The 27,876-nt window shown below is 34.8% G+C and overlaps 3 protein-coding genes across 7 annotated transcripts in view; 1 reads left to right on the top strand and 2 right to left on the bottom strand.

Annotated features, from left to right (window-relative positions):
- LOC112527576 (serine--tRNA ligase-like) overlaps positions 1–6,060 on the top strand; it is a 7,113-nt gene extending 1,053 nt beyond the window's left edge. For 2 of the 5 annotated variants that reach the window (XM_025138289.1, XM_025138292.1), the window contains exons 3-6: positions 113–182; positions 932–1,446; positions 1,724–2,491; positions 4,407–4,821. In XM_025138289.1, coding sequence (XP_024994057.1) covers positions 1,093–1,446; positions 1,724–2,491; positions 4,407–4,607 — 1,323 coding nt within the window. In that variant the 5' untranslated portion in view covers positions 113–182; positions 932–1,092 and the 3' untranslated portion in view covers positions 4,608–4,821. Of the gene's footprint in view, positions 1–112; positions 183–931; positions 1,447–1,723; positions 2,492–4,406; positions 4,822–5,682 lie in introns of those variants that run through there. The other 3 variants (XM_025138291.1, XM_025138293.1, XM_025138290.1) reach the window with 3 other exon arrangements.
- An 82-nt stretch (positions 6,061–6,142) lies between these two features.
- Positions 6,143–8,749, bottom strand: LOC112527577. The gene is made up of 8 exons (XM_025138294.1): positions 8,506–8,749; positions 7,761–7,995; positions 7,564–7,635; positions 7,198–7,265; positions 6,937–7,048; positions 6,750–6,842; positions 6,575–6,664; positions 6,143–6,490 (listed from the first exon to the last, which is right to left on the bottom strand). Exons 2-8 carry the CDS (start codon positions 7,980–7,982, stop codon positions 6,302–6,304), a joined length of 846 nt encoding a protein of 281 aa, XP_024994062.1. The 5' UTR covers positions 7,983–7,995; positions 8,506–8,749; the 3' UTR covers positions 6,143–6,301.
- A 4,962-nt stretch (positions 8,750–13,711) lies between these two features.
- LOC112528677 (probable apyrase 4) lies at positions 13,712–20,486 on the bottom strand. The gene is made up of 9 exons (XM_025139701.1): positions 19,741–20,486; positions 18,966–19,078; positions 18,272–18,379; positions 17,006–17,060; positions 15,584–15,739; positions 15,409–15,506; positions 15,137–15,333; positions 14,202–14,350; positions 13,712–14,033 (listed from the first exon to the last, which is right to left on the bottom strand). The coding sequence occupies exons 1-9, from the start codon at positions 20,369–20,371 to the stop codon at positions 13,825–13,827; spliced, it is 1,716 nt and encodes a 571-aa protein (XP_024995469.1). The 5' UTR covers positions 20,372–20,486; the 3' UTR covers positions 13,712–13,824.
- Positions 20,487–27,876: the final 7,390 nt, after the last annotated feature.

The raw sequence follows: 27,876 nt of genomic DNA, 5'->3' as shown, positions 1-27,876 counted from the left end.
TAGGTAATTTTGTAGGCAATTAGGCAAATCAAATGGAAATATCAAATTTTAGGTTAATTTTGTAGGCAAATAAAAATGTTACTAAACCATTGATTTTTATCTTGTTCTTGAGTTCGAGTTTCGACTGTGGATGCGGCTGGAATTGGAGACTTGGAGTCACCGGATTGAAGCAAATAATTTGGGTAAAAATTCTAATTTCCAAATTCTAGTCTTTAATTTTGATTACTTCTTTGATTTTGTTGTTTGCTTATTGGTGATTTGGTAAATGCTTTATGTTAGGTTAATTTTATAGGCAATTTTGTAGGCAAATCAAATGGAAATGTCAAATGTTAGGTTAGTTTTATAGGCAATTTTGAAGGCAAATCAAATGAATTTGTAGAGTCAATGCGTAGCTTATTTCAACCGCATTAGTTATCTTTATTCGGTTAACCGAACAGTTGAAACCTGAAAATGGAAACCCGAAACCTTTTTTGGTTCGGAAGAATTGTTCGGTTTCGAAATTTTTTCGACCCTTCTAAGTATGCCCCCAACCATAATAGTTTCTAGATCCGCCACTGGTTGCATGCTTCATCTTTTCCGTTATTGTAACGGGCATGAACTTTGGATAAAAATACAAGCAAGTGGAAGATTTGATTTGCGATCTCGAATAAATTAAATTACTGCATATTGTAATGGGGAAACACTGTCGATAGCAGTTTGACAAATTACATAGTCCATTATCATTTGGCTGACAGTCATGTATTAAATCCTTAGATCGTGATTAGAAGTTAAAGGGAAGCTTTGAGACGGGAAGTTCTGTTTCTTCTACTCAGCAAATAGCTTAAAGAAGTTCCAAGATATAGGTTTCTCCTAGGAATTAGGTTTAAAATTGTTTGTTGGATAGGGAGATTGATATAAAAGTTTCTTTGTTAACCATTCATTTCCTTTGCAGCTTCTTACAGAATTCAAAGTAGACTCAATTAAGAACCTCGCAGAGAGTTCACCTTACTCGGCACCCCAAGATTTGAGGCAGATCCTTTCCTTGATTTTTCAGCTCTTGGAAAATCTCTGCTTCTTCAATCTTCATATTTGCAAAGAAGAGTGGGAGATATAATGTTGGGAATAAACCTGTTCAAGCGAATTCCAGAGATCATACGTGAATCTCAGCGCCGTCGATTTGCCAATGTAGAGATTGTTGATAAAATTATTAAACTTTATGAAGAATGGAAAACTCATCAATTCGAGCTGGAACAGTTCCGAAAAGATTTCAACAAGATCAACAAGGAAGTCGCCAGACTCAGAATTGCAGGAGAGGATGCAAGTTCATTGATTAAAGATACAGAGGAAAACAAGCAATTGACTGCAAAGAAAGAAGCACAGGTTCAGGAGGCCCGAAGAGCATTGCATTCAAATCTGGATTTGGTTGGAAATATTGTTCATGATTCTGTTCCAGTTAGCAATGATGAGGTGCGTATATTTTTCTTCTGCATTATACTAGTCCTGATGCGAGATTGCTAGTCTTCTTAAACTGAACCCCTAGATATTTTACATGACACTGGTATGTTTTGCGGGTAGTTGATTCTAGGTTTTTGATTGTTTTTTTCCTAGATGAATACACTATATAGAAGTAAAAGAACCGACACAAATTGGCTAACAAATACGAAATTTTATATCAGTTTGGTATATAAAAACTACTATTTTGGATGGTTGAATTAATCCTTTGCTTATCAATGAATAATTTTAGGCAGACAACGAGATAGTTCGGAGTTGGGGGGAGAAGAGGGAGGAGGCGAACCTGAGAAATCATGTGGAGCTTGTTGAACTTCTTGGAATGGCAGAGCTGAAAAGAGGTGCTAATGTTGCTGGTGGTAGAGGATATTATTTGAAAGGAGATGGAGTACGTCTTAATCAAGCTCTTGTAAACTTTGGTCTAAATTTTTTGGAGAAAAAGGGTTACACTTTGTTGCAGACTCCATTCTTCATGAGGAAAGATGTGATGGCCAAGTGTGCTCAATTAGCGCAATTTGATGAAGAACTTTACAAGGTAACCGGTGAGGGAGATGATAAGTATTTGATTGCTACTGCTGAACAACCACTTTGCGCTTATCACATGGATGATTGGATCCATCCAACACAGCTACCATTAAGATATGCCGCGTATTCGTCTTGCTTTCGTAAAGAAGCTGGTTCACATGGTCGTGACACTCTTGGGATTTTTCGGGTTCATCAGTTTGAAAAATTGGAACAATTCTGCTTAACCAGCCCAAATGGCAATGATTCTTGGGACATGCATGAGGAAATGATGAGAAACTCGGAGGAGTTCTACCAGATGCTGAAACTTCCCTATCAAGTAGTGTCTGTAGTCTCTGGTGCCTTAAATGATGCTGCAGCGAAGAAGTATGATCTTGAAGCATGGTTTCCTGCATCCAGCACCTACAGAGAGCTCGTGTCGTGCTCTAACTGCACTGATTACCAATCAAGAAAACTGGAGATCAGATATGGACAAAAGAAGGTTTGTTATACGGCTTTCGTTATATTCTTATACTTGTGTACCTGTCATTCACTTTGTTCCGTTATAATCCTACTGTTACATGTAAGTTAGTGAGCCATGCTGCTTATTGGCAGTATATTCGAAGTCAAATGGTCAGCCGAGTGTCCTTGGATTTGCAAGGGTTGGAAGGGGAGATTTTGTATGTAACTTATTGCATTTTGCGATGAGCCTGTTCTCGTGACAATTACGCAAGCTTACTGTCAGTGGGGCCAACCAAACTAAATGATCCCAGTATATTCTGTTTGAGAGCAGGGTCCTGCCCGGCGGGAGGGTATGTAGACCCGATCTCTACCCAAAAGGGAACATGCACACAAGTAAGATCATGGTTTTAAAAAGCGTTGGAGGTGTACGCCTCGAGGCGAGGCGCTAGAAAATCGAGTCTGAGGCGGCACGTCTCATGGGCTGTTGAGTCGTACGCCTCGAGCCACTGAGGTGGGCCTTAAGGCACCTGACACGGTGAGGCGAGACTCAGGTGGTGTTTAGATGCGGGTTAGAATTTAGGGTTTAGAAATGAACTTGTTGATTTAACTTTTGTAAAATAAACCCATTTTCTTGCCCTGTCTTCTTCTAGTTTTCATTTGTCATCTCCAACGTCTTTACTAGTCTCCCAATTTGAAGAGCTTCACGTGTGTATATATATAGGATTTGGGTTCCGGTGAGAAGGAAAGTTAAGGTGAGAAGCGTAAGAAGGGATCTCCACCCTCGGATGCACATTACCAGACTAATCCCCGTATCAAGCGTGATTCATGGGTGGGTTAAACCTTCTTACGCTTCTCACTTTGTCTCTCCCTGTCACACGATCCTTTGCCTGTATATATATATATGTATATATATATATATATATTATTTCCCATTTTGAAGAGTATATGGTAGATATGTGTGTGTTTATATTATTTCTTTTCCAGTCTCCCACTTTGTATATATTTAGTGTGTATAATATCCACCTCAGGGCTTACGCCTCGGACCGCCTTGAGGTTTACGCCTCGCCTCATTGAGGAAAAACATCTTAAGGCCCGATTCCGCTTTTTAAGACGTTGAGTGGGATTGCTATGGAAGAACTTTTATTGCATTTGCGTAATAAATTAAAATTTACAAATGACAATGCTAACCCTATTATTAGTTGCTCAACCACTAAATGAACATTTGAGATTAAATTAGTCAATATCTATGATCAAGTGCCCTTGAGTTTCCTATAAAGTTTACATGATGAGAAGTCTAGAAACTATCTACAAGGATGAAGTTTTCCCTGTAGAACAAGAAGGGTGAAAGGGAGGAGGACGCCATGCAGTGCCTTCTAAGCTCCAACTTTGGAGCATTTGTGGTTAGCTATGACAATACAGTCACAAAGAAGTAACTATATCAATTGCTCCAAGGCGAATTCTTGTTGAAATATGTCAAAACGTGATCTATGCAAATAAGTGTGAAGGAACTACTTTCTTTGACATCATTTTGCTCTTTTAGGTTACGTAAAGTTTGATGGCAAGGAAAAATGAAGGGAAGTCATGAGTAGGACACATTCATAAACCAAACCAACCCAGTAAATCCCACATAGAGGTAGGGTCCGCCAGGGGTGGTGGAGGATGTACGCAAACCTTGCTTCTATCCCAAGGGGTAGAGAGGCTGTCTCCATGCAGACCCCTGCTCGCAAAATAAGACACATTTGCATGTTTGTTGCTAAATGGACAAGGGTGATTAGGGAAGTAGTTAAAGAGTTATAGTAATCACTTCTGTTTTCCCTAGCAATCTTTCTTATTCAAAATCTATACAGAGAAACTCAATTTTCTTTCACCACGCACATGGAAAATATCATGTGTGCTGTTTATAAATTTATTTGATTAAGAGGAATGTTGACTTTCATATCTCTTCTTTTTTGCAGAGTAATGAGGAGACCAAGCAATACTGTCATTTATTAAATGCTACCCTTACAGCAACAGAGAGGACTATGTGCTGTATCCTTGAGAACTACCAAAAGGATGACGGTGTTGAAGTGCCAAAAGTGTTGCAGGGATTTATGGGTGGCAAGACTTTCCTGCCTTTCCAGTTCTCTCCTACCAAAGCGAAGAAATCAAAGGCGTAATCGTTTCATTCTCTATGCTTAGATTTGAAGGTTAGATACTTGCTCAGTTATTTGCTTCAGTCAATATTCAGGTCAGTACTTCTGCCTCTCCACATGAGATTGGTACTGAATATTCATTGGAAATTTCACAAGATAATACATTAAGTGATCAATTGGCATTGATGCTTCTCTCGTTTTGATTATTGAATCTTTATATTGAATACCAGATGGCTGAGATTGATACTCTCTCCACCCAAGAAGAAGTCCTTAGACAATTTTTTGGACACCTTTACACATGGTTAAATACAAATAGATGAAATGAATCTTATCCATCTTAAAAAGAAGCGTGAAGTAGGAATATCTTCATGGTGTGAATTTGGAAATATGACTTATTTTGACATGGGTAGTTTGGTAACTTACCAATCTTGCAAGTCTAATGTTACGAACGTGGGACAATAACTTTTTGTTCTGTCTTGTCGTGTGCAACATACCAAACCCACCCTAAACGGCATGCACATAATTCTTCCAATTATGATGGGTTTTTGCTTTTTTGTGGTAAGATGGAAGATGGAGTGCAGCCTGTAAGTATTTGTTGAAGGGTTGTGGTTAGAGTTGTCATGTTAGAAAGGGGAAAAAGGTGATTTTGGTGTGTTGGAATACTATCGTTGCATAGCTATGCTTAAAATGGTTTGGCAGGGAGAGTGATAGAACTAGAGGTCAACCTTTTCGATGCAATGTTGGGTGCTTGCAAGATTCATTAAAATGTTAATCGGGGAAAATGGCAGCAGATTGATTGTTCAAATTAAACTTAGATTATGGGGGCATTGAGTACTTCTTGCAAATATACATGTATAGAGTCGGTTCAAACGAGAACGACACGTATTTAAGAGAATAAGAAAATAATCGAATCACATGTAACTTTATACTAACATCACGGACAAAATCACATGTGATTCATTTTGTCCTGCAACCTGAAGATGCGGCCAAAGTTGCCTGCAAATCACACGCGATTTGGCTGTTTTCATATTCTCTTATTAGCATTCTTCTCTATTGATCCTCCCCTTCTCTCCCCCTCCCTCTATATATATATTTGCAGCGTCAATGTGGGATAAAGTGACTGAAATCAAGGACTAAGCTGGAAAGAAGAGGGGTAAGAGAAACCCCTGAAAGTAGTTCTGTCGATTTGGAAAATGATGTTCGTACTTTCAATTCTGGCAGCTCATGCCGTCATCATTCTAAGAAGATTCAGTTTCCTTGAAATAATACCTGATCGATAGGATTAAGGCTGCTGATTATGTACAATTGTAGCTAATATGGATTCATGTAGAAGATGATCTGCTATAAATGCTGACTACCTATATAGTGAGAAGCGTACTATTAAGGTATTTCCCTTCAGGTAATTAAACATTTGCCTTACATATTCATATGTGAATATGTGACTGCATAAACTGAAATGTAGGTTTTATGCTGATATTTGTTACAATCATTGAATTACTCTTGATGAATATGAACATAGTGTTTGAAGTTTTAGGGTAGAGGATGGTAGATTTGAGTTTGATGAAGAATGGTCAATTGTCGAATGGCACATTAACAACATAACAACACGTTTGGGTGATTATTTGACAATAATAAATCTGAGATGCCATGAGAAAAACTAAAACAAAATTTTCTTAAAAAACCAAAAAAAAAAAATTTCCTTTTCCTTCCTCCGCCATTTAAACATTTTCATCTTGTGGAGCTGCAGTTGGAGTCACAGTGGGTGCTGGTGCCGGTGCTTGTGCGGCTGGTGCCGGTGCTTGTGCGGCTGGTGCAGGTCCCAAAGACGCCACCGTGAAGTGTAACCCTCTTCTTTGTCCTGCTTGCAACACGAAAGCAAATTGTGCTGCCGCCAATGCCGCCGCCTCCTACCAAATTTCACCAAAATCAGATATCTAACAAGTAGTAATGGCTCCAACAGTTAGAATGGATGAGAAACTACGAAAACCTACCTGTCTTTGCCTTCGACGCTGCAAAATGCTGATGGCCCACACCATGATGTAGCAGGGCAGAAGAAATCCAGCAACCCGAAGCAAGAAAAGCTGTCAAACAAAGAAAATATTGGACTTGAGTACTAATTTTGCTGTGTTCAGTTATTAATCCTAACATCATCCGAGTTCCACTTACAGTTAAGAACGTAGATGCATCTTCGTCTCCATCTCCATCTCCTTCAGAATCTGGTACAGATGATGCATGTCGAAGCAGCAGAAGAGCCATCAACTGCCAAAAGGTTATAAATATAAATCTGTAAGTGAACCAATAGTAACAGTTATTTTTAAGAACATTAATAAAAGTCGTAGGAATATGAGTTTACAATTAAAACAGCTGATCGGCAAAATGCAGCTCCGCTGGCATTTGTCGCATTATAATCGTCATACTCAGCTTCCAGATATTGCCGTTCAGCTTCTGAAATTTGCCATGCTCCCCTGCCAAAAACCACCCATACAACATGAATTACAACTAAACAAACAAGAAGAAAGCTTAACCATATTGTCAATATTCTTGTTTTTTATGACAGTGACTATGAAAAAGGAGGATGCTTGCTCACAATCTAAAGCAAAAAAAGAAAGATTACCCAATGTCTATGGTGGTCTCTTCCAAGCAGGGGCGGGGAGGAGGTGCAACATAGCCAGGTTGGTAAGGCTGCACGTATTGACAAATCAACACAAAACCATAAATAAAAGCATATAGATGCATAAAGTAGTATACTTGCTTTGAGCTACTTTTGTGCAAATAACTCTCATCATATCTAACTGGCATAATCACTCTTCTTAACCATAGAGAATCACACATCCCATGCTCTCCCGTGGTAAAAAAATCTTTGCCCGTTGACTTAAATGTAATTATATGTGCATACTTGACACAGGGCAAGTTCAGATGAGAAATGTAAATACGTTGAGAACATAGGAACTAACCATTCATATACATGATGATTACGTACCTGATGGCATATCTCACAAGTTATATCACCCTTTTCATTGCACCAGTGTTGAACACACTTCCTGTGAGCGTACTGCATAAACATCATTCATATAGCAAAATAAATAACCACGACAAACATCAAATCACTAATTCGGCTGATACTTGTAGTTGTGCTAGAAAGTCCATAGGAATAAAGTTACAGATACCATTGATTACCTTAAGACTGCCATTGCAAGCGCAGGGTGTCTCCAAAGAATCAATGGAATCTTCCTCCTGGCAAATACGACACTCTGCCATTGTCAATAGAGGTGCTTCCTCATCATACGAACCCCCATTTTCTTCCGGTACAACAGCTACTGTGTTGGAAGATGAGGGGCCCGCCATCTCCTCGCTTCTTTTAATGGGTCGATTCACATCCAGAACCAAGTGATCACCCATCTATAATGGAAGCCTGTATGCACACCAAACATTAAAACAGTCTTTGATTAGGAACAGAAATCAACCAGAAACCACAAAATTGATATCATCACACAACATGAAACAAAAGAAAACCATATCCTGATTATGCCAAAATACATACATAAATTTGAAGCACATCATTCAAATAATCCACATCATGATCAAACAATCAAAGATCGAATACCCAAATTGTAAAGAACATTAGATCAAAATCTGATTTCTTTAGCACAATTATGAAATAATCAAAGTCAACCATTAAGGTCGATTATATCGAGAGAGAGAAAAGAAAACGCGTAGAAATTAAAATTCATGTTAACGGGATGATGATCACAAATCCCTAAAAAAACCAAATGAAAATGCAAAAAACAGGATTTGATCCAGGTAACAAGATCGATACCGATGTATCTGGAAAGCAAATTGACAGGTGAAGTTTGAGCATGATGATAGTCATAGAAGAGAAGCCTAGAATGCAGCAAAATGGAAATTAGACATGGAAACTCACCTGAAAATGAAGGAGGAAAAAAAATGGTAGGAGGAGGAGGGTAGGAAATAAGAAGGGAATGATGTTTGTAACCGGAGTTTCTCCCTCTAAAAAAGATGACTAAATTTGGTCGACACCGCGTGTGTTTTGGGGAAAGTAGAAAAATGGTGGAAACAATTTTGGAACGTCGATTATAAATACAGAAATTAGGGTTCGTAGATTCACGATGGAACTTTGAGTTCAACGCCTGGAACTTTCCTCTTGGACGACTTTCCCAATTATCAACAACTCACATCAAACACGAATACTTCTTCTATTCCTCATCCTCATCCTCCCAAATATTATTAATATTATTGACTTCTTCACATATGAATATTCTTTATCTAAAATCAAAATGAATATAAACTTGGTACTTCTACTTTACGGTTTTGTACCATGACTACCTCCTAACAAAATCAAAAAGATTTCGTTAAATTCAGGGCTATTTTAGTCTTTTTATTCTTAATTTTGTCTTTCTCTTTTTTTCCAAAGCACCACCACACTGTCGTGGACTTGGTCTTCCTCTCCACCGACCACCATTCCGTCTCGGCATTAGGTTATGTTTATGTTTTGATTTGGGGTTTTAAATTTAAGTTTTAAGGTTTGTTCATGTTCATCGTATTGTCCTTTAAAGAAGATGATAATTCATAATCAGAAAAAGACAAAACAATAATAGTGACCACAATGACCAAATCCCTAATTTATTGTAAAAGTAAATTATAGATTTGGTTTATGTGGTTTGTCAAAATAACACTTTTCGTTCTCAATTTCAAAATCACAAGATGGTTATTGTGGTTTATAAAAATGTCAAGTTTGTGTCCCTTCATCTGATGACGGTGAATTTTTTTTTGTTAAATAAGGTGCATTTTCATTCTTTTATCGAGTTTTTTTTGTCTTTTACCTATTGTTTCAAAAAGGCTTACTGCAATGTCCGCTATAGCTCAAGGCTTGTGTTTCACACAACGTTAAGCCCGTGACACGTCATGTCCTAGTGCACGGTTTTCGTAACGTGATATTTGATTTTTCTTAACTTTTGATGTCTTATTTGTTAGGTTATTTAAATTGTTTAATATGATTGACTCATTGAATAAATAGTTGAAAACATATGCTTATAAGTATAATATTATATACGATAGAGATCTACCGTCATAAATCATGCATTGAAAAATGTGATGGCTCCTAAGGCTTGATGTTTGATCTCGTCACGCCTCGTGTCATTCAAAAACCTTGTTTTTCCCTAATCAAAATCGATTTTATGATTTTGGTCCCTGTGGTTTTTGACCGAGTAAAAAACAAAAATCTGATAAAATGACGAAAATGCTCCTCATTTAGCAAAAAAAAAAAATTAACGGTCGTTAGAATAAGAGACTAAATCCGGATGTTTTTACAAACCATGATGGTTTTCTTATAATTTTAAAACCACAAGGAACAAAAATGTCATTTTTGACAAACCACATGGACTAAATTTGTAGTTTACTCTGTTCATAATTAAAGAACATATAGCTTTGAAAATACGGCTTCTAGATTAATTAAAAATGATGGTTTTAATTTTAATAACAAAGAGATTCATGATTTTTTTTTTTTTTTTAATTTCTTAATTTAGGATAAAAAGTTGCAACCTTGACATTTATTTTCTAAAGTCAACATTCATTTTAAAACAAAAAATACAAACATTTATTTTGTACGAGTAAACATTTAAATTTATTGTATTTCATTACAGTTCATAATTTTATAACGTTTGTTTTTTATGTTTAATATACAGTAGTGGAATATATGCTTTTTAACCGGGGTGACCGTACTTAAGTAGAAGTAGAAAAAATAAATCTTTAACATAGTAGATTAAGTTTTACCTACCTAAAAGACAAAAAACCATAGAGACCCTGACCCCTAAAGACCCTTATAGGCCTCTGCTGTTGTTAATATGTGAAATCCTAAAATTAAAGTACCTTAATCGGTCAAATTACAACTAATTGGGTAGAAGATATGTTTAAGTATTTGAGATATTTTAAATATATTTGTTGAATATAAAATTAAAAAGAAAATATGTAGAATTGGTTTGGTATTAAATGAAAATAATAGTTGTTAAATATTTACCCACGTTGAAATGTTGTATGGAGAGTAGAGATGGCCAAATGGGCCCGGCCCGGCTCGTAACCGCCGGAGGATCGGAACCGGGACAGGAAAGGGACCGGAACCGGCTCGGGATCGGTATGGACCGGTTGTGGATTTTAACGTTTTCTAGGACCGAGACCGGTTAAGACCGGAACCGGTTACGTAACTGGTTATAGGATCGGCCCGGCCTGGTCAACAAAAGTCAATGAATATAAATATGAAGTGGTCGATGAATAAGAGGAATATTGATACAAATGATGTGAGGAAAATGAACCATTTTTTTATTTGAAATTGTATCTTATTAACTTTTAATTAAAAAAATTACGTTTTATGTTAACTGGTTATATACTTATTTAAAATATATATCATTACCATGGAACGCACGAGACGCACGCTAGTTTCTAGTTTCACTAAAAGAAGAAAAAGTTAACCATAAGGGTGGTGCCTGATTGGTTTGAGCTTGAGTTCTAAAAGTCAAAAGCGTCTGGAAGTTCCAGTTTCAAATCCAAGGAGAAATAAAAATTCTTTTGTGGCCATGGAGGTTCAAATGCGGTGACTTCGGGCTACTCGCAAAGCAGATGGGTTAGTAAGCTTGCATAACGAGCTGGATGTTCAGGTTAATAAAAACAAAAAGTTAATATTTTGTCATGTTGGCGGCATATTACATGTAGATAGTGACATGTCATGAAAATCTTTTTACTTGTAACATGTCATTGAGATTTAATTAACTCGATTACATGTTGCTATAATAGATAGATTTTTCAAAATATAAATAAGAAATAATTTGAAATGTAATTATTGGAATAATAAAATAAAAATATAATATAATAATAATAATAAAAATGAAAATAAATAATATGTTAGATATTTCTTTATATCTAGAATCTTTTTTTCAACCTAATCATTCATTATCTTAAATTTTAAAATAAATCTATTATTCAAATTACCAAACTACAAGAATTCAAGTGCATTGTTGTGTTAAACAACTCAAATTTTTTAAACATTTTCAACGATTATGTTATAATTTTTTTAAATATAGTATTAAAAGTTAAAAAAATATTAAAAAAAATATCTAACTCTAAGTATTACTCTATTTTAGTAATTTTATCATTAACTATATTAAAATATTCAATACATTTAATAAAATATTATTTTTCTAGATACTTAATTCTAAAGTCTTCTACTGGTGAGATGAAATTAAATATTATTTCTTTCTCTTAAATATAGAGTTATAGAGATTTCTCTAAATTTAAAGATTTCTCTCATCTGTTTTTTCTTTTATCTATTTTAGCATATATTATAGCATAGTTGTTAGAATAAAAATACACTCAAAATCTCGATTTTAATGTAGTTGTTAAAGATGCTTTTAGAGCATATCCAACAACTGTGCTATCATGTTTTTAAAATAAAGTATCAAAGTTGGAATCTCTAAAAAAATTATATTCAACTTTAACAGCTACTTTATTTTAGCAATTTTATCATTAATTATATTATTAAAATATTTAATATGTTAAATAAAATATTATTTCTCCCTTCTAAACCTTAATTTCGATATCTCTTATTGGTGTGAAACAATTAAATACTCTCTCTCTCTCTCTCTCTCTCTCTCTCTCTCTCTTATATCGAGTTTTAGAGATATCTCTAAATTTGGGAAATCTATTATCTCTCTTCTTTTCTCTATTTTAACATATGGTATAGCATAGCTTTTAAAGCAAAAATATACCTCAAATCTCTGAAATCTCTATTTTAGCATAACTGTTGGAGATGTTCTTACTTACCTTGTTGGTTCGAGTGAGTTATCGGTTTTGGATTTTCGTATATTCTTAGGGCCCCCAATCTTCTACGTATAACATGCATACAACTTTCTTTGTATTTTAACCACAAGGGTGGTGTCTGATTGATTTTGAGTTTGGCTTCAAATGTCAAAAGTACCAGGAGATCCTAGGTTCAAATCCAATGAGGAATAAAAATCCCCTTGTGACCACGGAGGTTCAAATGCGATTACTCCGGGCTATCTGCAAAGCAGGTGGTCACCCTGAGATTAGTCGGCTCGCATAACGAGTTGGATATCCAGGTTAATAAAAAAAACTTTCTTTGTATTTTCACTATATTAATGAAATATCTTAAAAATCAATGTTACATTTTGTTATAACATATATACAGCTTTTTAAACTTGTTTCAACAGTATAAAAATAACTAATAATCAACCGATAAATATATTTAAATAATAAATAATCATCAAATTCTACTAATATGACACAATACTCCATCTTTATTAAAAAAGACTTCATCAATAAAACAATAGAAATTACATTGTATTTTTAAATCTATAATAGTTTACTTAACGGTAAAATTTTGAATTATACAGAAAACTAAAATAATCGTTAACTTCGACGCTTATAAATCATGACAAAATATTTTTCGGGACTTCTCATCCAATCTTTGAATTAACAAGACATGTTCGACTAGTTTTAATTTCTATTATCTTCAAATATAAATTTCAACTTTTTTCTTTGAGAAGTTCTTCGATTTTCAATGATCTTACACTCCACTATATTTCAACACTTATCCGAATAAGTGTTTACCGGTAAAATTGAACCATCACTTACTTATTGGATAAGATTTTAGTCCATTAAAACAGTACCTTATGCAATAATTTACCCGGTAAGCGCCACCTGTGAGAGTCATCGTCTTCACCTACCGTGTAAGACTCTTGGTCCTTGTCTTTTATCTTATCAGATAAGATTTTTAATCCTTGTCAAATTCATCCGATAAGGTAACATAACTTGGTAAGTGCTTACCCAAATAAACATTTGATAAACGAGACTTGATATATATGTTAGATAATTTCAATATGAACAAAACTTGTTATATTATGCATTATATAAAACAAATTATTAAGTTTACAATTTGACCCCTCAAGTTATTTCTCCGTCAGAATTGGCCCACCAGATATTTTGTTTTTGATACAAACAGTCCAACAATCTAACTCATAAAAGAAAACGTCAAAATCCTAAACTTATCGCAAGTCGAAGGGTTTAGGCTTCACCAAAGATTTTTTGAGAGATGTGTGTGCGTTTTGACGTATATAAATATTATATACTTCAAAAAAAATGTCAATATCTGATAACGAAAACCATTTCCTTTTATCAAATTAACGAACAAACAATGTGTTAGTATTTTTCGTAATTAACCTTCTACCAACGGTTCTCCTGAACAGAATGACGGTAAGAATGTTATGCTTCTGTTTATTTCCCGATATCCATCGACATTGACCGATTTTCTCCTCCGGCTCTCACGTTCCGAGAAGACATCAAAGGAACATCCAACAGGCACGGATCGTGTTGACAGTCCATTCGCACTTGGAAAAGCTGGTCCACAAGGGTGAAGATCCCACCCTTCTCCCGAAAAAAGGAAAAGAAAACTATGAGAATGCATCTACCTAGCTACTCGAGTAACGATATACTTCCCTTTCTCTAGATCATATATAGTCTTCATCTCAGGCTTCCTCCATTTTGACACGAAATATGCAGCAAACAACAAAAGGAGGACAAAGGCTAACAAACCTAACAAAGTCGAAGAAGACTCCTCGCCGCCAAAAACAGAACTCCTGGAGTCTAAAGGGTCACCATCCATGCCGCCAGCGCTCTGGAGGATGAATGCACCCAATGCCCAATCAAGAGGAACATCGTTCACCTTATTTGCGTATCCAATCCTGCTCGAAATCAAAGGGACTAGTTGTTACCCACAAAAGGGATTTGAAGATTCTAATTAGAACCGATATCATCAAACATGATGGTAATTGAAATGGAAAAAATTGGACATTGTATCTACGTGGTTTGATTATCTTTTGAGAATTTAGCACTAGTATAAAGTTGAAGGAAGAGAACCCCTTTATAAGAAGAAGACCAGACAACAAAAAGGCTAAGAATGTACAAAGGATGCCTCAAAAGGACAAAACAGCTTCAAGTATTTAGGCGGGGAGAAGTTGAGGATGATGTGACACATTGCATAAAGAACAGGTGGTTGAAGTGGAGAGCGGCAACCGGAGTGTTGTGTGACAGGAAAGTTCTGCTAAAACTGAAGGGGAAATTCTACAGGGTTGCCACCAGACTAACTAAGTTACGAGGCCTTTCAGGAGTGCCCATCACGGATAAATGAAGAGGGGGAAGGTTACAGTGGTTCTGACATGTACGTTGGAGGCTGACTACGTCACAAGTGAGGAGGTAGAAAGTATGACGGTTGAAGGGATGAGGAGGGGCTGTCCGAGGAAGACGTGGGATGAGCAGTTAAAGGTAGGAGCTCTCGGATATGTAAGACTAGGTTAGCCGGCTATGGATAGGAGTCTCTGGCTGGGAGAGGGAAGAGGAGTTGGGAGTAGTTACAGGGTGAGACGGGGAGAGGGGTCCCGTGGTGGCAATTAGGTTACCAGGTCCTTACGGCCGATGGAGGCTTCATATTCTAAAATAGAATTTTGATAGATTGGTGAGGGAAGAAGTACCTTTCATCATCTAAAGCGATTCCAAGGCTGTCATGAAGTAAAGCGACAATATATGCTGAAGAGAAGCAGTAACGATGCAGATCTTCCTCTGGGAAACCCGGGTATTTCATCTTTAGATTTGACCAATCCTCTTCACAGAACTTTTGTCCAGCTACCTTCATCTCATAAAGAAATGTTCTTGGGGACAACCCAAAAAACTATAAAAAAAGGCACAAACATTAGGAAATCCGAGAACAAAGAGTTGAATGATTTAATCAAAAAGTTCATCAAACCTTGGATGTATGGAAGAAATTTTCTGTTGCCAAAAATTTTCCTTCAAGTTTCGGTATAAATGTCGAACCAATGTAGCATTTTTCATAGGCACATTCATCTGTGTTTCAATGAATCTATCAAAAAACCCATGGAGAGATATCAGAAATGCTACACCATTCCGGAAAGAACTTGTACCTTTGCCTTTCTGCAAGAGTGATAAGGAAGCAGATATGCACTCCGAGAAGTTGCCACTTGCTTGTAAACTGGATAATTGATCATTTTTTACCAAAGTGGGAGCGAGCTTCTCAGTCATCACATTGTGCTCATATCCTTTGGGAGAACATGGATCGACTGATATATTGCCATCAAAAGAGTCAGTAGCCAGATGTGCCCAAATAAAAAGTAACATGAACAGAGGCAAGCACAAAAGAGTACATGGAACCCTTTACAGACTTTCAGAATTGACTTTGTACACCAGAATAAACTCAAGTAATGAAGATTAGAAAGAAGAAACTTGATATCCTTCTTGTATTGTATGATTCAAACTATTGATAAAATTATGCTTATTTCTTTCATTATATTTGGTGGCCTATAAACTGAAACATGCATCAGTGGAATACTATCTATACAGGGTGCAAATTAAATGAGCTTAAAAGTAATAAATATATAAAAAAGATTATGATGAATTGATCTTTCGTTATAAAAGAAAATTACAGAAAGAAATAAACTGTACACTGCATTATATATATACAAAATTCAGGGGAGCATGATTCACTTTATTTTCAGAAACTTTAAACATTCCTACATCTTAAAGTTAAAATTGGCATGGGCATTTCTAGATTTTTAGTTTCATGATATTTTATTACCATATAGGTTGTTATAGTTTTATATAATCATATTTAATCTACAACAAAGTAACTCGAGTGGTACTCAAGATTCAATTTCAGTCCTTTAGAAAAAAGAGTGAATAACAAAAGAAAATAACTTCTTGATATGTGATTTTCTTTCGGCAGTATTTGAAGGAGTTATCATCATTTTAATCTCTGCAGTCCATATGTGATTTTTTTTTTTGGGGGGGGGGGGGAGGAGAGATCTAAAGTTCTGTATATCAAATTATAAACCTTATCCACACTTAAAAGTCCCCGTGCTAAATGATAGCAACACAAAGAGGCAAATGAGCATGAGGATGCACCAAAGACAGATACATGTCTCAAGTACAATGGCCAACTTCAAATTTTTCGTATTTTGGTTGGTTTGTCCTATTGGAAGAAAGTTCACTATGAAAACTAAAAGCCTAAAAAGGCAACCAACAAATAACTAATCTACTGGTCACAGACTTCTAGCAAACTTAATCCAACTTTAACAGTCATAGGAAGTTAGAAGGACAAGCAGAGAAACAACAAAGTGCTAGCCTATCACCCTAAAAATATAAACATCATTGGCTGGAGTTTTAAATGGGACTAAATTCTCATGCACAGAGAACAATGGCAACGAGCGTATGAAGTTTTTTGCACAGAATCACCGGTGTTAATATCAAACAAAAATTCCCCCCGTTTGTCGTTCTTAATATGTTAGAGACATGAATCTAAAGTTAACAGGAAACATAAAGCTACCTACCCAAACGTGTACCATCTGCAACAATGGACTCCTGAAGCAAGTCAAATGCGATATTCTGCAAAATGATAGCAGTTGCCGAGTTGATTAAAAGTTGTTGCTTCAAAAATATGCTCATTGTTGCAGTGAACCAACATTTCATACTGACATCTGATGGCGGTTGTGAAAAATACTAGTATATCAGAAACAATCATCATGCAGTTCTAATCCCAAAATGGCTCTAAAAGTATGATAGTGTGATATCAGAATATAAATGCAACTAGAACTTGGGATCTAAGTTGGGTTCTATGTAGAAAGATGGAAAACCTGGAAGTAATGAAATGAACAATTAACATGTGGTTCTTATACCCAGGATTCTAAAAGGCACACCACGACGTAAGACACGTCTCCGCCATCACATAAAGGCCCATAGCATTTGTGTTAGGCATGGCTCACGCCATCGCGGCTTGAGGCCCACCATGGCGTGCGTTTATATAGACGTGACTGTTTTCTTTTCTTCTTTAATTTTATTTATCTTTTAGTTCTTTTTACCTTTTACACTTTTTACTGTAGGTTTTACACTTTTACAGACTCACACATACGTCATGTACACACGGTTAAAACGAAACTGTAAAACTCTTCCAATTTCTATTTTTAATCTTTGATCACAGACTATATGATCTTCGATATATATTATTTTTCTTCTTCTAATATGAATTTAAATTGTGTAATAATAATAGACAATGTATATGTATATATAGTTATATATATGACATACAAATTTGCCGCATTAGGTCGCGCCTTGAAAAAACGCCACATCCTCGCCGTGGCACGGAAGACTTAAGGCTTGACCTTGCGGCCACGCCTAACGGCATTTAGAACCTTGGTTATACCTAGGAGATTGATTTGTTTGTGGAGTACCTCAAGGAAACTTTTCCTTATGTATCATTTTAAACCTAGAGTGATAATTGTGAGAAAATGCCTTTCAAATATTTTAATTTTTTTCTTTTTGATGGATACTACTACAAACCACAAACTTCATATTTTTAACAAAGAAGAATATGATGAATTTTTTGAGTCTTATAAAAGTTGCTATATAATATTTTAGCCATGCTGTCCCTCATAACAGACGGCATAAGAAATTGACTTTCGCTCAGTGAATTTGGTGTCCAGCTTAAGATCTTTCCATATATATAAAAATCAATTGGAACCAAATTACAATCATAAATAGCAACACAATGCTTTAATGCAATCAAGTCTACCCCAGCCACTACTATAAAAAATGTTTACCTGACCGAAATGAAGCAAGCTGTGGCTGTATAGATTGTAACTGAGCTTTCCAAACTTAACCCTTTGCGAAAATTCAGCGGGTATTGGCTCTCTTGAGACAAATGTCACCTGAAATTATTGAATGCAATGATTCAAAGTAACAAGCACATGTTCAGACTTCTGAGTATTAACTGTAAAAAAATGTGATATTCAAAAAAATCTCCATACATGGTTGCATCAAAAACATGTACTGTGCACATTTGATCCTCCAATGCCACATAAACTGACATCAAATATGTTTATCTAATCCAATATATGTTACTTCATGATACTCCCTCCGTCCCAAAACAAATGCAACTTCTGATTTGACATGTAGTTTAATAGGAGTCTTTGCCTGATAATTGTATACCTAAAATATCCCTTAATGAGACAAAAATGAGAGAACTTGGGGACCACAATCAATCTAACAAATATCTTACAGTGATTGCTAATTGGCAAATAGGTAAATTTTCAAGGGGAACTTCCCAATAAAGGAAACTTTGCATTTTATGTGACAACCCAATATAGGAAGTGTTGCATGTTTTATGGGACAGAGAGAGCATAATATAGCATGCTACATTAACTATATTAGGAAACATCGAACATAATACTAAAAATGTGTCACCATAAATGGAGAAGATTTCTAAAATTTAAAGAAAACAAGAATTATACAAACCTGAGCAGAAGCACCACCGAGTTCTATTATCCCTGTTGTTTCCTCAGGATCACCTCCAAGAGTTCCAAGAGCATAGTTAGCCACAACCCATGCATAAACTCCCTCATCCGAACCTAAAACAACAAACCCAAGATGGCATAACTTTCCTGAAACTCCATCAAACAGTTGTCGTGTTGAATTGGCACATGTTTTCATTAAGCATCTGGATCGTACTAAATATACCATAAAAGAAAAACTTTTATACAACATGCAAATACTCATAGAATGATTTCTCAAACAAACTCTTCATCCAATTTAAGTAACATGCATTCAACAACAAGAAGAAAAGAACTGATGATTGCAAGTTAAATTAATAAGATCCATTACAGCATGATCGAACAATGAGAGCTACATTTCATTCATTTTCCTGTTGAAGTATTCCCCTTCTTGCAGTGCTAGTTAAGGTATGAATTCATAAACAGCACCAACTGTACCTCAAAAGGATTCCCTAAATTTAATCCTAAAATTACATACAAATCATCTCAATAAGCAAAGGATTTTGCGAAGTTATAAACATTATCGCATCCAGCACACAATTTATCCCGGATGTCTTCTTGCATTGTTTGTTGGCTTCATAGATCAAATTGCATTCACCGTTAAATGTATCTCCAAAAACAACCTATATTACATTTACGTCCCAGAATCATGGATAACTAGCTATAAGTGCTTAAAAAAACAAAAGAGAAATAACAAAATTATAACCACATAAAAAATCCCGCATAAAATTTTCCTATACCTGAAATAACCGATGCCCAACCATCACGAAACTCAAATCCAGAACCCCTCAAAACGTTCCTGCAAGACTCCAGAATCAGCTCCTGGACACCCAGATCCAACATCCTTAACCCAGCCGTCGCCATAAGTCTGACCTCCGTCTTCCGCCATTCCTTTTCGGGAACCCTCTTCCTCGCAAATGTCAACAACTCCAACAGTGACACACCAGCCCCTTCTGGATCCTCCGCAAATGCCGATAACCCCGGGCTAATCCGCATCGAACCCAAGCAGTTCTTACCACCAAAATCAAAAACTGGAGCCCTATCCTCAATTACATACTCAAATACATGAATCCGACTCCCCGTGCTCCCTCCATCGATCACAATTCGATACCGCTTCAGCACGAACTTTCTTGAGCTAAGATATAAATAACAAGACGATACGAGAACTAGGATTAAGAATCCGATCACAAATAATTTCGATTTCGAATGGTGATATTGTTTGTGGTTTCTGGAAAAGAGATTCGTGGAGCGGATGAGCTGATCAGGGCGAAATTTAAGCTTTATCGACTTATTCATCTTATTATTCTCTGTAGTGAGATCAGAATGATCGACTGCTGCTGCTGCTGCCACACGAGCATTCGATCTTCGCATTCACAAACAAATCGTGAACCATATGAACATGGTTCACAAGTTAAACACTTAGGGTTTACGATCCCACCGTGTTTCTTGAATGAATTGGAGACGAGAGAGGGCTAATCGGAGACGGAATTTTGCCCTCTCTCTCGATCTTCAGGTCTGATTGGGGAAAATACAACGATAGTTCAATCTTATTTTGGTTTTCCTCACGGAGCCGGTCCGTCTGATTTGGTACAACGAATGGGTACAATTGACCGGTCCTGAACCGGGTTCTTTTAATTTTGTTTAGGACCCCTCAACTATGGCTTAAAGGCAATAACAGTCCCTTAAATTATCCACTCTATTGTCTATGACTTATATTGAATGAAGTTAGTTTTCAAAGCTTGTACACATGATTTCGCGCATGAAAACTTGTAAAGTCAATTTTAATCGAGTGATAGATGGTATGCAGCAATACGTAATATACCCGGTTTAAGTCCAGTTAAATAACTTCAAAAAGTCAGGTGAACTTGCAATCATATGTCACTTACAAGGGTGTCATGGTGTTCCTTGACGAGTATAAGTTATTATTTGATTGAGGAACGATTATTGATAATGTGTTTTGTCAATCATCAATTATGGGTCCTTAAGCATGATATATAAACAACGAAAACACATGGTGATGGCCTACCGACCTATCCCATTGTAAAAATCAGACACGTGTGAGAAATTATAACCCTAACGTATTTTTGTGAAAGAAGTGAAAGGTGTTTTCTTATGACATCATATAGATTGCACTGATAATTATGATGTTATTATAGCTTATGCAATCATGTTACGTTCTTTACGCAAAAGTGTGGGAGTCCGTATGAGATCCACTGGTCGCATGGAAAGGCGTACAATGTGTTCTCGTAACTTTTTTTAACATAAGAAAAGGAAAAGAGAGAAAAGTAAAAAAAAAAAATCTATGTTCTCGAAACTTATTTAGGAGGGAAAGAAAAAGAAAATAACGATGAGTTTCCATCCAAAACATCCCTTCAAAATATAAGATGAAAGGAAAGAAAATAAATTAATTTTTTAAAAAAAGATTATTAAAATTACAAATCTATCCAGCCTTTTCGGATATATTTTTAAAGGGTATATTTGTAAAAATGATATCTTTATTTTTCTTTGTCTTCTATTCAAAAACATGAAAAATTATTTTCTTCCTTTTCATTTATTTCCTTTCGAGAACACAGATAAAATCCATTTTTTTTATTTTCTCTCCAAATTTGGTAACACAGCGTTAGTGAGCCAAAAGTTGGTCCCCTAAAAGGCGAAACCAAGTGAATTGCATAAAAACAGAAGTTTGGTTGGTAGAATGTTTTACATAACAAGTACGTGACCGATATGATATGAAATATATTTTTCGTATTTTGGCTTGAATGACATAAAAGACTAGTAGTATAAGTTGACGTAACACCAGGAATTCATGCAAAGTTAAAGACAGGGACTAATGATGCCATTTCACGAAAAAAGGAGTGTAACTACAAGTTAATCCATCAAAGTTTTGGGTTTGAATTAAAATGGATAAACCCGTCCAAATTAAACGTGTTTTTGAAGGTTATGCATTTTAAGGGCAGCGACAGTTGGGGAGATTATGATCAACCGAGGATCAAAATGGCATAAACCAACCATTTCATTCCCCTGTTTGCTAAACAAGTTATTGAGAGAGCAAGTAAGAAAAAGTAGAGTCTTGTGCACGATTGGAAGCAGAGAAGTACTCAAGTTTTAACAAGTAACCAAAGGGCCTTCAACCTAGCGGTATGTGAGTCATTGGCCTTCTAGGAGGTCAAGTGTTCAAACCTCACCAAATGTGAGGAGGGTGTGTGAGTTTATTTGTTATATTTGCCGTACATAAATATTATATACTTCAAAAAAAAAAAGTTTTAACAAGCAAGTCCAATAAATCAAGGTATGAATTATGTACCAATTTTATGTTCGTATGCGTGTTGGTACCACATGAGGATATTAAGTAGTTTAGCATCGAAATAGGACACGCATGATGTACTGAAGCCATTAATCAAGCTAGTAAATGATTATTATGTGAAAAGACGGTAAGCAATGAGTTTATGCATGTATTCATACATGTTAAATTGATGTACATGATATTTAAACGTGCCAAGTGTTAGACATGCATGCTAGTAGTGTTCCAAAGCAAGAAAATGAGTTAAATTGATGAAGAATTGGAAAATCTAGCTTATGTTTATTTACATCTAGCCCAAACGACTCTGTGCATTGTACCTGACCTCGAATGCAAGTTCGAAGGTCACATAAAGAAAATAACCTATATAGACGAAGACGCAAACGAGTACTGACCTTGTCAAGGCAATTGTGCAGACCACACGATGCGAACATTGAGCTCGCTAAAAAGGTCGCATTGGCATGTCAACAAGAGGCAATCCAAGCGAGTGCCTGAGCTTGCGTACAGGAGCTCCAAGGTCATATGTAAATGTATAAAAATATTATAGTGATGAAGTGATCCAATAAAAAAAACATATGGTGTGATGACCTTCATAGATTCAACATGAACTCGACAAATTTTCATTTTCAGTAAATCGGTCGAAAAGTTCAGGTCGATTTATATTACTTAAAGATTCGTAACATCCAACTGAAACGTTTTTCAATAAAATAATATCCAAACATTTCCCTTTTCACTCAATATATATAATAAAACATTTTCAAACGACAAACAAATTACTTTCAATGAATCCCGAACATTTAATTTAATATGCATACATAAAATTTATACAAGACAAATGCAACAAATAAACTCACACACTCTCCTCACTTTGGTGACTGACCTTCTAGGAAGCCAAAGACTACGATACCGCTAGACCAAAAGCCCTTTGGTATCAAAACAATCTTGAAGGTTATATTTGGTCAAACTTGAGAGTGATCATGTATTCACCCTGGGCCAAAGATGACTCTGTCAATATTCACAGTCATCTTATGTTTGAACTATGTCTGTATTTTAGTTATTCATATTTAGACAAAGTAACCAATTTATCTAAGTTATTTGATATTTTGAAGTCTTATGTTGCGATGAGTCAGATGTCTTTGGGTATAATGGTATTTAATTCGGTTTTAAGTTATGGAATATCATCACAGCCTTAAATAAATGAAAGAAAGAAAGTAGGGTGTGACGGTAAAGGCTAAGAATATCTACAATGGTGTCATCAAATCTTACACTAAACATTATTTTATCTAATGGCCACAATAATTCTGACACGACATTGGGCATCAGTGCATCACGGATAACTTAATCTTAAACCAGATTCATAAAACTGGTATAAAATTTGGTGTAAACAACAATCTTCTTCAGTGGATAATGCTGAGAGGGTGTTTGGTTTGAGGGATTTGAATTTCGTGGAAGAATTTGGAATTTCTGATGTGTTTGGTTTGTAGAATTTGGAATGAAATTGAATTCAAATTTGTATAAATGATTCATAAAAACAAATTATAAATACTTATAAAATAATTAAATTATCTTTTCAACATATTTTTAAACATTATTAGACAAAAATCTTAAGAAGTCTCATTAAATACCAACAAACGCCATAGAATTTTTAAATCCCATGTTTGTAGGATTTCAATGAAATCGTCAGATTTCAAATCCAAACAATCCATCGAACCAAATATAGATTGAACTGGAATTGAATTCCAAATTTCTCCAAATCTTTTTCAACCCTGCAAAACAAATGGAACCTAAATCTTACATCAAAATAAAATATTATAGGTATATTTTAGACCTTCTTCAATTGGTGTAATAAATAGTATTATGCCAAAATTTGATGTACCCATTATAAATCAGAAATGAAATCAGACTTCAGCACTTCTTAAAAACAAATACAAGTATCGAATTTTAGTATTTAGTGTACTAATTGGTATTCCCATTGGACATGGTTTGATATAGGGGTGAGCATAGGCGGGTACCCGTCATTTTTGACAGGAACCGGAACCGGCGGTTCTTGAGATATTGGAACCGGAACTGGTTAAAGCGGTTCTTAAATTTTTGGAATCGGAACCGGAACATCCGGGAACCGGTTCCGGTTCCGGGTACCCGCTTCCTAAAATATTAAAATTTTGTTATTTAGAAATAAAAAATAAAACATTGCCAAAACACTAAATAAATAAGCAAGAATACAAATTATACAGAATAATGGTTACAAATGTTGTTTAACGATTACAAAACATAATAGACTAATAGAAAATGTTCAAAATTTAACGATTACATACTATAATGGTAAATGTTCAAAGTTTAACGATTACATACTATGAATCCAAGTGAACACACAATTTGAAAATATACGAATCATTCTATATGAAGAATTTAGATGAAAAATGAAGATGACGGCGTGCTTTCAAGATATAAACCTAATATAAATTTGGTATTAAAAAATAATTATTATTTTTTAATTGAAAAATACCGAGTACCCGTCGGGTAACGGTTCCGAAAATTGAGAACCGGAACTATTCTCAATCGGTTCCGTATTTTAGGAACCGGAACCACTCATATCGGTTCCAATTCCGGAACCGGCGGTTCCAAGACGGTTCCGATTCCATAACCGGGTACCCGGTTCTGCTGCTCACCCCTAGTTTGATACACCAAATTTAAAGTAACACTATTTATTTATACTACTTTTTGCCCCCACTTTTCATAACTAACAATTTGGTCCCTCATGTTTTAGAAGAGTAAATTATATTTTTTTTGTCCGTGGTTTACTAGAAATTACAGATTTCATCCTTGTGGTTTCAAAATTATGATTTTTATTCTTATGGTTTGTAATTCATTTTTATATTCGTCTCTGAGGCTAATTATTACTCATAAGTATGATAGACTAAAATAAAAATGAATTATAAACCACAGGGTTGAAAAATACAATAAATTTCAAATCATAAGGATAAACAGAATAATGAATTACAAACTATGAGGATGAAAATCATGATTTCACAACAATAAGGATGAAAATAGAAATTTTTAACAAACCACAAGGACTAAAAATATATTTTACTCTTATTTCAAAAATGTTAAAATTTTAATAGTTTTTATTTGTTTATATATATATATATATACACACACATATATCTAGGGTTGAGTTCCGGTGAAAATGAGAGTTAAAGTGAGAAACGTAAGAAAAAATATCCGCACTTGGATGCACATTTTGATGAGATGCACTGAGAGTCCGAAATGCACCGGATCAATCCACCTATCAAGCGTGATTCATGAGTGAATTTGAGATTAAAAAAAATCTAGAGTCTAGATCCCTTCTTACGGTTCTTACAATAACCATCTTTTTCACATGATCATTTTGCCTATATATACACTATTTGTAACATTATTTGTATTTTTCTGTAACGTTTATTATTGTATGAAATGTTTGTTTTATTATTAAAGTTATGTAATTCATAATTAAAAAATAAGATAGTGGGTAATGTAACAGGTAATGGATAAATGGTAAAAAAAAATCATTTTGAACTACAATAATATTGTTAAACATCAAAATATAAGTAAAAATGTAAGTTTATAAATATAATATTTATTTTAAATCTAATTTGTTCTAATAAACATTGTGATGTTGTTTGAAATATGTTATAATGTAATATTTTACACAACAATATGAAAATCTAAAGACAATATTTATGTTTGTTATATCTATTTTAGCGATCCCGTATTGCTTCTCATTTGACCATCCTAATTAACTTTTTTAGTTGATGAATATGAAAATAAAATTAAATACTAACTAGTATACATTATACAGCATATAAGATAACGTTCTGAAAAATATATTAATATTTAACTTTACATAATTATATGCATGTATATAAATGGATAACGGGTAAACAGATAACGAAAAATATTTTATCCACAAATTATCCATTAAAATGACAGGTAAACGGTTAACTGATAAGTGGATATAGGTATGGCAATGGGGCATGGATGGAACGGGTTTTATAATCCCCAGTCCCAGCCCCGGTTTTTAGTAATAGCCCCCGGCCCCAGTGTGGGTACGGGGAGTAAAATTTCGTCCCCGGTCAAACCCCATAAAGAATATCCGTTAGTTTGAGTCTATCGGGGATACCGGCCCTGAGACCGTTTTAACGGAGAATCCCCGTCCTTGTTCGGGTCGAGTGAGCCGGGTTCACCATCGGATCGGGGCAATTTACCATCCTTAAGTGGATAAATGAATAAAATTTTATTTTCTCATACCCTTATTCAATGGATTGAAACATAACAGGTTACAGGTTACAGGTTTACCTTTACCCATTGTTAGACCTTCTTTTAACTTCTTACATACCGAATACATTCTATGTCCATTGGGCCAAAATACTAATCGTGGGCCTATTGGGCCACCTTCAGAACATCATATCAACAATTTTTACCGGAATAAAACTACTAATTGGAATCTTTTAAATAATACTTGATAAAATTTGTAATCTATACTATATTATAAAGCATTTAACAAAAACTCTTAAAAATCATTTTTCATGCATGATGTACTGCTTGTTAATGCATATTACTTAAAATTCAAGATTGCAAGTAAATTGTGTATAAATACAACTTATTAGATCTCTAGTTTAAATTCGTGTAACTAACTGTATATAAACATAATCAAATACAAAATAAACTTCTCATTTTAAATATAAAAAATCTAAAATATAATTAGGATAATCATTGAGCTCTAACAGAAAACGTAATTATTATCTTTATAAAAAAAATTATATTATTAAACCAAATATAAAATACTTCGTTATTAAACCTAAATTAAATTATAATAAAAATTTGAATTAAAGAAATTATACAAAAAAAAAACTAGAACTTATATTTTTTTTCAAAATTTTATAATATCTGTCAGTTTATATTTTATTCAAAAACAAAAAATTATCGATTTCTCAAAATCCTATTATAACATCGACAAAGACAAAGAATAAAACGAAACATTAAAATCAAGATACATATTGATGTATTGTACGAGTACCCTTCTAGCTTTTATAAATACTGAAAAAGTCAAAAGGATGAAGGGTAGCTTTTTAATAATATGGCATTTCAACTTTTGAAGACAATGGCACTTCAGTGGATTTAAAGTTGTGCCTTTTGTTGAAATAGATAGAGTAGGGGAGCTTGAAAATTGTAAATAAAATAACGTGGGAGGAACTTTTGCTTTTTAACATATTTTTTTAACCTAAAATACATTCCATTATCAATAGGGATGGAAACGGAACGAGTATTGTAAAATATATTTAAAATAAAGCATTTTTAAATTAATTATTCGTATTGAAAATCAAATATATTTGTTATTATAATAATAAAGTTATATATATATAGGGGCTTATTCAAGGGAGAACGAAGTTGTTTGTGGTAACTGTAAGAACCAATATTAACCATAAATCAATAGATAAATTATGAAATTTATAAATTTGGTAATTTTAAATTAAAATCTTAATGCAAAGATATTTTTGGTATTTTAAAACTCTCATCTCTCCTCTCTTCTCTCTCCGGC

This window comes from Cynara cardunculus, assembly GCF_001531365.2.
Source record: "Cynara cardunculus var. scolymus isolate 2C chromosome LG 15, CcrdV1, whole genome shotgun sequence".
Lineage (NCBI taxonomy): Eukaryota > Viridiplantae > Streptophyta > Magnoliopsida > Asterales > Asteraceae > Cynara > Cynara cardunculus.
The sequence above is the reverse complement of the archived record's forward strand: the minus strand, read 5'-3'. Positions and strand labels throughout refer to the sequence as shown.